We start from the raw sequence: 9,121 nt of genomic DNA, 5'->3' as shown, positions 1-9,121 counted from the left end.
GGACACTCCATTGTAAGCATGTCCAAGGCTGCAGAGGGCCATTCTGACTTCTAAAAATGTGTCTGTAAAGCCGTTTAACCCTAAACCTGAAAATGACTCGATTCACTGGGTGCAGCAACACAGCCCTGAGTGGCCGGCAGACTGGCCACAGATACAAGGAGTAGCCATAAAACCCGTTTCCTGGGCACTCTCTGGTGATGCTGGCCGGCCCAAGCTCCAGAAAACATCACCTCCTCCATCCCCTTTGCATCAGTGCCTGCTGCTGAGGGTTACAGCAAAGCACCTCTTCCAGCAAGCCCATTTTAGAGGTAGTCACTGAGGCCCCGAGAGGCAAAGGGAATTGCCCAAAGCTGCCAACAGGGCCCTTCTGACACCACAGACCAAAGAGCGTCTTTCTGGCTCCAAGTTGTGTGTTCACCAAAAAGTACGCAAGACAGAACAGGGCGGGAAGAAGGAAGTTCAGACCCAACCCTGTACCCCGATCCCATCTAAAATATGCCTTCCTATATGCTGAGTTTCAGAATGTGCCACGCCTCCTTCCAAAAACTCAACAAGCCCCCACCCCCACCCCCTTCCTGGAAAATGTTGTGGTCATAGAATGAAAGAAGTTTCCTCTCTGTCATCCATTCAAACAGATTTCTGGGAGGACAGCCAAAAAAGGCCCCAGTATCTTCTCTGACACAATAATGGCCACAGGCAAATTTACCCCGCCTCAGTTTTCTCTTCTGTAAAATGGGGATAAGAGCCTTGTTTCATAGGGTTGTCTTTATAGATTAAGTAAATTTAAGCATGTAAAGCACGGAACAGGGCCTGGCACACATTAAGTGCTCAAACATGAGCTGCCATTTTACACACAATACCAAAACTAGACCAACGACCAACGATTCGTCTACCCCTGAGAGCTGAGGGTGGAGCCATGCAGGGTTCCCAGCCACAGAACACAGGCCACACACCATCTTCGGCCACACGGGTCAGTCTTAGGAACCTGGACCCACTCAGAACCATGGAAAACCTTTGCCCAAAGCACACGCTCTAGAAACCTTTTTTCTTAAAAAAAAAAAACTTTCATAATAAAGTTTATTACCTAAACTGGTGGTAAAAAATATAAAATAGGATTCTGCACAGCAGAAAAATAAAGCCAGAGACCCTCCCCCAACCCCTGGTTTGTGCAAAGATACTGGGTATATGTAAACATGAAGAGGTAGGAGGTACGAGTTCAGGTCCTGGCCCCAGATACAATTAAGTTAAGCTGCTAGGACAACCAGGGGGACCCAGAGGGAGCACCGGGAGGGGGCACCCCCACAAGAGGTGGGGAGGGGTCTGCGGCCTTGTCTCCAACCCAGGGCAGAAGGCGCCTCGCCCCCTACACCCTCTCCCTCCAACCCAGGCGGGGAGGGCACCCACGTGGTTCCAGGGAAATAATAATAATAGAAAATAATAAGGCGCCCCAGTTAATGCTGCGTGCTCGGCCGGTCAGATCTGGAAGGGGAAGGAGCTCAAGTAGTCCCGGAGGACGGGGTTGAGGGGGATGCGCGCCAGGTTCTCGCGGCCCACGGTGGCCACAATGCGCTGGCGGCACAGCTCCTGAAGCGGCCGCACGCGGCGCTGGCGCAGCGGGGCCCCCAGCATGCGGGGCGGCGCCGCCACGTAGTGCTCCAGCAGCTCGAAGAGGCAGTCGAAGCTCTCGCGGCTGCCGTCCAGGTGGAAGCGGCCGGCCTGGAAGTGCACGCGGATGCTCGTGGGGCCCGAGGCCATCTTCACGCTGAGGGCGAAGAAGCAGTTCCGCTGGCGGCTGTCGCGCACCAGAAAGGTGCCCACGGGCTCGGCGCGCAGCCGCTCGTGCGCCCCGTGCACGCTCAGGGGTCCCCAGTAGAAGCCGCAGGCGTCCAGGAGCGCGCTGGCCCGGGTGATGCGCCGGTACTCGGCGTGAGAGCGGAACGTGCGGAAGTGCGTGTCGCCCGGGGTCGGAGCCGGAGCAGCTGGGCAGGGCCGCGGGCGCGCCGGGGCCGCGGGCGAGGAGGAGGAAGAAGAGGAGGAAGGGGAGGAAGGCTCTGGCCGCCGTCGGGGCTCTGCTGCCGTGGAGATTGCATTGTCGGCTGCCACCTGGTTGTGTGCTACCATCCTACACGCGGGGCCGGCCGGAGGGGTGGGCCATAGTGTCCGGGGGTGCGCTGATGGGGGGAGACAGGCTGTGAGCAGGGAGTCTGGGTGGGGCCGGGCAGGTGAGGGCCCGCGAGGCAACTTGGGAGGGGTGGGGCTCTGGGGTGAGCCGCTCCTAAAGGGCCGAGGGCTCAAGACCAAGTCCGCGCGGCCCTTTGAGCCTCAGTGGGCTCATCTAGAAAATGGGCTTCCCCGCTCGCGGAGCACTTCAAGGCGGGTGGGAACTCGGTGGAGCGGAGTGCAGCCCCCGAGTCGCTCCGAGTTTGGGTACAAGAAGGGGGCGTGGAGAGGTGCCGGGGAGAAGCCTGCCCCGATTCCGGCCAACCGGCCCTCGGCTCACCGCCCCGCGACCGCCGCCTCCTGGCCAGGCCGGGAATTGGCGCCTTGTCCGGGCGAATTGGGCAAAGGCATGAGAAAATCTGCGCTGCGGGAACCCCACGCGCGGGGTCTGCCCGGGTGAGGCCAGAGGGGGCCAGGAGCGTGGCGGCCGCGACCCCACCACTCAGCCCCCGAGGCCGCCAGACACCCGGCTGTCCTGTGCTTTCCTCCCCTCTCCCTCCCGCTTCCTAGCCCAGTGCCCCGCTCACCTGGCGGCGGGGCGCGGGGCGCCGCAAGCGGGGCGGCTGGGGTCTCCGGGGCGGCTTTCGCGCATGCTCCAGGGCCAGGAGCCGTGCAGCTACCACGGCCGCAGCTCTGTCTGCTGCGCGCCCGCCTCTGCACCAGTCTTTAAAACTGGCTTGGGGGCGTGGTCGGCCTAAGGCTCCTCCCCTATAGACCCCACCCCCTTACAGGCCCGCCCTTCCGCGCCACTTTCGGTTTCTTTTTCTGCGCGCCGCGGAGGCTAGGCCGGCTCGACCTTTTCCACAAATCAGGGAGCCCTACCCGGGGAAGCCCCCCCCGCCCTGACCTAGACTCGCATCTGTCCTAGGACCCCCCCTGTCAAGGTCTCTGGCACCACCTCTGAACCTCTTGGGCACTTCTCAGAAGTCCCCTTCGGAACTGGCGGCCCTACTTTGCCCTTACGTACCTTCGGTCGCAGATTTCTGCAGGCAAGCCCTTTAGGATACTCTGGACTAACCGTGACACACCCCTCTTCCCCTCCAGGTGTCTCAGCGCCCATCTCTGGTAGAGCTGTCCTCTACTCCGGAGCCAGACACCTCCACCCGACCCTGGGGTCCCACCTCGGACCCCTCGGGACTGCTCCCTCCACTGCCCTGCCCACGTAGTCTCGGAGCCTCTAGATGGCCGCCTCCGCACCCCTCCCTGCCTGTCGCTGTCCCTGGTCTTGGCGCGGGCTTCCGAGAAAGCGGCGGCCCGACCACAGTCTTCGGAGGAACCCTTTGGCGGTACGGGAGGGGTGCCTCAGCTGCGAGCCCAGTTCCTCGGAAACCGGGTGAGGCCCGGCAAGGTACCGGCGGCCTTGGCCAGCCCTCCCTACTGCACGACAGCTGGAGAAACCGAGGCCCAGTGGTTGGCAGAGGGGGAGCTCCAAACGAGGCACGCCTTCCTGGCTTTTATTTTGGGGAGAGGAAGGCGCATCTGGACACCCCTAAATGCACTTGGGAGCCCAGTGAAAAGATAGTTCATTTTCAGATGTGATAATTCCAAAAACCTACTTTGAGTTTTTCTGGCCAGCCCCTCCTCTCCTCCGACTTCTACTTTACAGATTCCCCCCCACTGCTCGCATCTGCCTCCTCCCCACACTCACACCTCCGCCTTGGAATGATGGGATACCAGCTACAATTTGTACATTTGTGTGTGATCCTCTCTGTCGTGGAAAGGCACGGAGAAGGTGCCTGGCTGGTACATGTATTTTTGAATGAAAGAAAGAACAAATGAGCTTGGGGGCTGGTGGGTAGCCTGTCTCACAGTCTGGGAGGGGTCCCGGGGAAGAGGCCAGGCTTGGCAGGGACTGACCTCACGCTGGCACACACTGCCCTCTACAGGCAGCTCTCAGGCTGCAGCCCAGCTAGCTCCTTTGCTCCGAGCCCTGGCTGGAGCCAGGTCCTCCTCCCCGCCTCCCTGGTGATTTCCTTCCCTGGCCCTAGGTAGATCCCAGGACCCCCGTGTTTCCTCGTAAACACAAAGGGGTGGCCCAGAACCAGCCTTGCTTAGGACCCCATTGTCTCCATTAATTCGTGTTGGCAGCAGCTGGTGTTGGTCATTGATGTGGTTGTCTTGGGTGTGTGTGTGTGTGTGTGTGTGTGTGTGTGAGAGAGAGAGCGCTCATGCACTTGTGTGCAAGGGAGTGAGAAGATGCAGAGCCCTGCATGTGTCAGTGGTCAGATGCTGTGGTCATTCTGGAGCACCTGCGGGGGGCTGCCCTGTGGTAGGTGGCAATATAAAGTATTGGACTCTGGACCCAATCTATCTGGTTTCCAATTCCAATTTTGCAACTCTCTGTCCTTGTGACCTTGAACATGTAGTTAACTCCCTTGCCTGGTTTCTTCATCTATGAAGGAGGTAATATCTCCCTCATAGCGTGGGGATTAAATGAGTGATTATGGGTCAAGTGCTTAGACCAGTCCCTGGTATATAATAAGCATTCAGTAGGTGTTTGCTGTTGCTGCTATTGTTTATCAGCGGCTGTCAGTGGCTGTGACAGAAAAATGGAGCCTGCAGACAACGTGGCTTCATTTCAGAAGTTCTAGCACCCCTGGGTGCTGGCAGTGGGGAGGCATAGCACCTCCTTCTCACTTGAGCTGGAGGTGGGTGGTCCAGGCTCAGAGAAGGCGGCCAGGCTGGGCTGGCTCCTGCATGACTTGTCTTCCTGCCAGCATGTCTCCTTGGCAGGCCTCTGGGCAGAGGGAGATTTATAAATAGCTGATGGCCCATATGCCCCCCCCCCATTGACAGACCAGATGGCTACTTGGGAGAGCCACCTCTTTTTCCCGGGCACCGGGGCCTCCTCCTTTCGGCCCCCTACTTGCTGCCACATGCCCACCCATCCCCCTGGAGCCCCCTCCTTCATTTCATTTACTGATACCTATGGTGTATTGGCCTAAACTGACTGGGTGATAAATGCTTTACAGTCCTTAGACCATTGGATTGACACAACAATCCAATCTGCCCATTTTACAGATAGGAAGACTGAGCGGGGGAGTCACTTGCCCAGGAGCACACAACTCAGAAGGGGCAGGGCGGAGCTTCATACCCAGGGTGTCAGACCCCAAAGCTTTAGCGCTTGTCTACTGTGCTGTAAACTCCCTCCCCACCTCCTCTTCCCACCCCCCCACCCTAACCAGATTCCTGGTGATCTCGAATCCCGGTCTGTCTTCTGGTAAAACAGTAGATGCCAAAGAAATCAGATTCATTTGCAACCTGAACCTGCTTGGGGAGGAGTGAGGATCGTTCTGCCGACTTTCCTCTTTATAAGCTTGTGGAGGCCCCAGGTCTTGCCAGCCAAGCCTCTATCTCCCACTTTGTGGCTTTGGGCCGTTCTGAGTCTTGGTTTCCTTGCCTGTACAGTGGGCCTCATCCTCTACCCTGGGCAGATCCTGGTTGTGCAAGCCATAGCGAAGCAGGCACACGTTGCCGAGCACACACGGGCTCTCCCCACCACCAACAGTGACAGTTACTACAAATTTGGTTTCATTTTCTGAAGTCCTGAGTTCAAAATGAAACCGAATCCAGATACAAAAGGGAAAAAGAAATACACTGATTGACAAATATTTGTCAGTCTCCTGGGCTGTTCTCCCTGGAGGACTGGTAGTAGACTCGCAGGAAGCTAGGCCGCGTGGGAGCCCTGAGGAGCTCAGACTCCACGGCTGTGGAGACCATAGGCAAGCAACTTGCCCTCTCTGGGCCTCATTTGCCCCAGCTGCAAAATGAGCTTTGGAGGTTTTGTGCCTCACAGAGCAGCATGGAAGCAAAGCCCAAAGCAAAGGTCCAGGTACAGAGAAAGTGCTTAGCACAAGTGACTTCTTGTCACCGGGCAGTTGGGTCAGCCCTATGTCCACAGCTTGCTGGGTCACAGCCAGACCTGTCGGCTGGTTTTCCTCCCCCCACCCCCACCCTCAGCAGCCCTGGCTGCCCCAGAAGTGAGGGGCCCAGCCAGCAGCTGGGAGGAGTCAAGATCTTGGCCCTCGGAGCTCAGTTTTTCAGTTTCTCTTTCTAGCTTTGGCAAAGTCCTGCTGGGAAAAACAGCCCCTGGTCAGGTCGTGTAATCTTGAAACTGCCCTCTGCCCCAGCGCTCATCAGCCTTTCTTTACAGCCATGATTCCCATGGGAGTCTGTGCCTCTGGGGAGCCTCGAGCTGTGGGGCTTAGAACAGGGGTCCCCAACCCCCCGGGCCACAGACAGCCTGTTAGGAACCGGGCTGCACAGCAGGAGAGCAGGAGGTGAGCGGCAGCAAGCGAGCGAAGCTTCGTGGCTTCATCTGCCGCTCCCCATCGCTCGCGTTACTGTCTGATCCGTCACCACCCCCACCCCCGTCTGTGGAAAAATTGTCTTCCATGAAACCGGTCCCTGGTGCCAGAAAAGGTTGGGGACTGCTGGCTTAGAGCATGGATTCTGGTTTCAATCTGTCACTTAATGAACACATGGCCTGGGGCCAGCTTCTTAGCTTCTCTGTGGCTCGATTTCCTCATCTGCAAGATAGGGGTAATGACATTTATTTCACTCTTTCAGTATTTATTCAGTAGGTATTTATTGAGTGCCTACTGTCTGCCAGGCACTGGGAACTCAGGGGTCTTCAAGCAGACATAGGGGAGACAGTGAATTCACATGATCATTTCAGATCATGGTAAATGCTATGGGAAAATAAAGAGGGAAATAAAGGGAACAACAAGGTGTTTGTGGAGTGAGGGCAGGCGTGAGATAAGGCAGTCAGGGAAAGCCTCTTGGAGGCTGGAGTTGAGGCCTTTCTAAAAGTGGGGTGATGAGGATTCCAGGTAGCGAGAACAGCCAGTGCAAAGGCCCTGTGGTGGGAGTGATTGGCATAGTTGAGGATCAGAAAGGAGACGTGTGTAGTTGGTGTAGAGAGCCAGAGGGTGAGTGCAGGGGTGAGTTATAGAGGTTGACAGGGGTCCAGTTGATGGGGCAGGGCTTTGTTGGAACGTGGGAGGGGTTTGGATTTCACCCTGACTGCAAGAGACATTCCTTCAGGCCCAGGAGACACTACAGGATTGGGTGTGGAAAAAACCCTGTGGCTGCTGAAATTCTGGACAGCTGGGGTATTAGCCACAGGGACCTACAGTGGGGGCCTTGGGACACACCTCACAACTGTCCCTGACCTCCCCCTCCCCGGATGTTACCACACTAGCCCCTGAATGGGTACAAAGACAGTCCTACAGGAAAGCCAGGACATTCATGCTTTGTAGTAGAGAACACTGCTTGAGGAGTCCAAGACCTGAGTTCTGGGGTCACCCCTCACTCCCTGGAAGAGGAGTCACCATTTGCTGAGCCTGCTGTGGGCCAGGTGACAGTGTCTTGGTATGTTGTCTTATTTACTCTCCCCCATGGTTCTGTGAGGTGGAAATTATGTCGCCATTTACCAGATGAGAAAAGCGCTACTCAGGGAGCTGATGGAACTTGGTGAAAGTGTTTTGGAGAGACCTGGGGCTTGGCCTCTGTGCAGAGAGGTTGCTGCATTACATGGGGTAGAACCTAGTCCCAGCTGGTCCCGACAGCAGGAAAGGTGGTGTGTTTCCTTGGAAGGGAGGGGACGCTCGAGCCCAAGGAGAAGGCTCTCGTCCGGCAGAGGAGGAGTGATGGCCTGAGCTGGTGGCTGGTCTTCCAAGGTCCTGGGGAGACTTGGTGGGAACATTCCAGCAGGCCTATTATCCCCGTGTAACAGGTGAAAAAGGAGAGATTAGGTCAGAGATTACATGAAGTATCCAGTATTAAACGGCTTTCAGAAAGCAGTTGCTGGTACTGTGTTAATAACTCAAAAAAAGGAGGGGCGGGAAGGAGGATTTCTGAGAGCCCTGGTTGTGGCACACCAGGTCCTGGTCCCAGCTCCCCACCCCACCCCCACCCCCCTCCCTCCCACCCTCCCTGTGGCTTCAGGCAAGTTCCCTTAATGCTGTGGCCGATAGAGCTGTCAGAAAGCCCAAGCCTGGCAGGCCCAGTGCCTTTTCATCAGTAAATCTCCCAGGATCTTGCTCGGAGCCTCTTTTTGGGCATTATTCTAATAGGCCGATCTGGTTCCCACCCTACCCCATCCCATAAGTGGCAAAGTAGGTGTTAGCAGCTGATGACAAGAACCATGGTGGTTACCTTTGGCAGTTGACACAGAGGGGAAACAAGAATTTGCAGAAGCTGTGCAACGAGACACGAGGGCTGACCGTCACAGTCTGGGGACACTGGGGGCGGGGGCAGGAGGGCTTCTCAGCTCTGCGGCCGCCACACCATGGGAAAGCTGTTGGAGGGGCTGATCGTGTCCCAGTTCTTTCGCTTAAGGCCCGTTGCTTCAGGGCACGCTGACCAGCAGGAGACTTGATGGTGGCCCACGCCGGTGGGAAGCCCGGTGTCTGCTGGCTAGAGAAGAGGGAGAGGCCCCTGGCCGAGATGGCAGGGATGAGCAGCCTCTGGGAGGAGGTGACCCTTGACCCGAATTTTAAAGAGCGAGTGACTCTGCCCAGGGAGGAGAAGGGAGAGCACACCCCGCAGAGCATGGCGTCAGCAAGGGCCTGGAGGCCAAAATTTGAGGACCTGAGTGGCAGGTGGCAGGAGATGAGGCTCCAGGGAGCAGGAGAGGCCCTGGTGCCACCCTGCTGGTTTATAGGCAGAGGCCTGGCTGGGGGAAGGCAGTGGGTGGCTAGCCGTGGCCTCTCCCTGCCCTGGGGTGGTGAGTCCCACTGAGGAGAGCCTTCTGGGTCACCTTGCCTGGACCAGTTCGCAGAGGCAGAGTTTACATTCAGCATTCCTGCGCTATCTCTTTCCGGAGTCAACACAGAGCTTTGCTGAGCGCTTATTAGATACTTCAGTGATGCTCATGCCTTTTCTCCCTGATTTTCAT

General features: G+C 57.1%; 1 protein-coding gene across 1 annotated transcript; it reads right to left on the bottom strand.

Moving 5' to 3' along the window:
* Positions 1-1,473: 1,473 nt before the first annotated feature.
* SOCS1 (suppressor of cytokine signaling 1) lies at positions 1,474-2,121 on the bottom strand. Its single transcript, XM_060078972.1, has one exon. It carries the CDS (start codon positions 2,119-2,121, stop codon positions 1,474-1,476), a length of 648 nt encoding a protein of 215 aa, XP_059934955.1.
* Positions 2,122-9,121: the final 7,000 nt, after the last annotated feature.

Source organism: Mesoplodon densirostris, chromosome 16, assembly GCF_025265405.1.
Source record: "Mesoplodon densirostris isolate mMesDen1 chromosome 16, mMesDen1 primary haplotype, whole genome shotgun sequence".
NCBI classification, from domain to species: Eukaryota; Metazoa; Chordata; class Mammalia; order Artiodactyla; family Ziphiidae; genus Mesoplodon; species Mesoplodon densirostris.
Note: the sequence above shows the minus strand (reverse complement) of the source record. Positions and strands in the feature narration are given on the sequence as shown.

Excerpts from the sequence above, each read along its gene's own strand:
- SOCS1 (XM_060078972.1), bottom strand. The coding sequence starts at position 2,121 with ATGGTAGCACACAACCAGGTGGCAGCCGACAATGCAATCTCCACGGCA.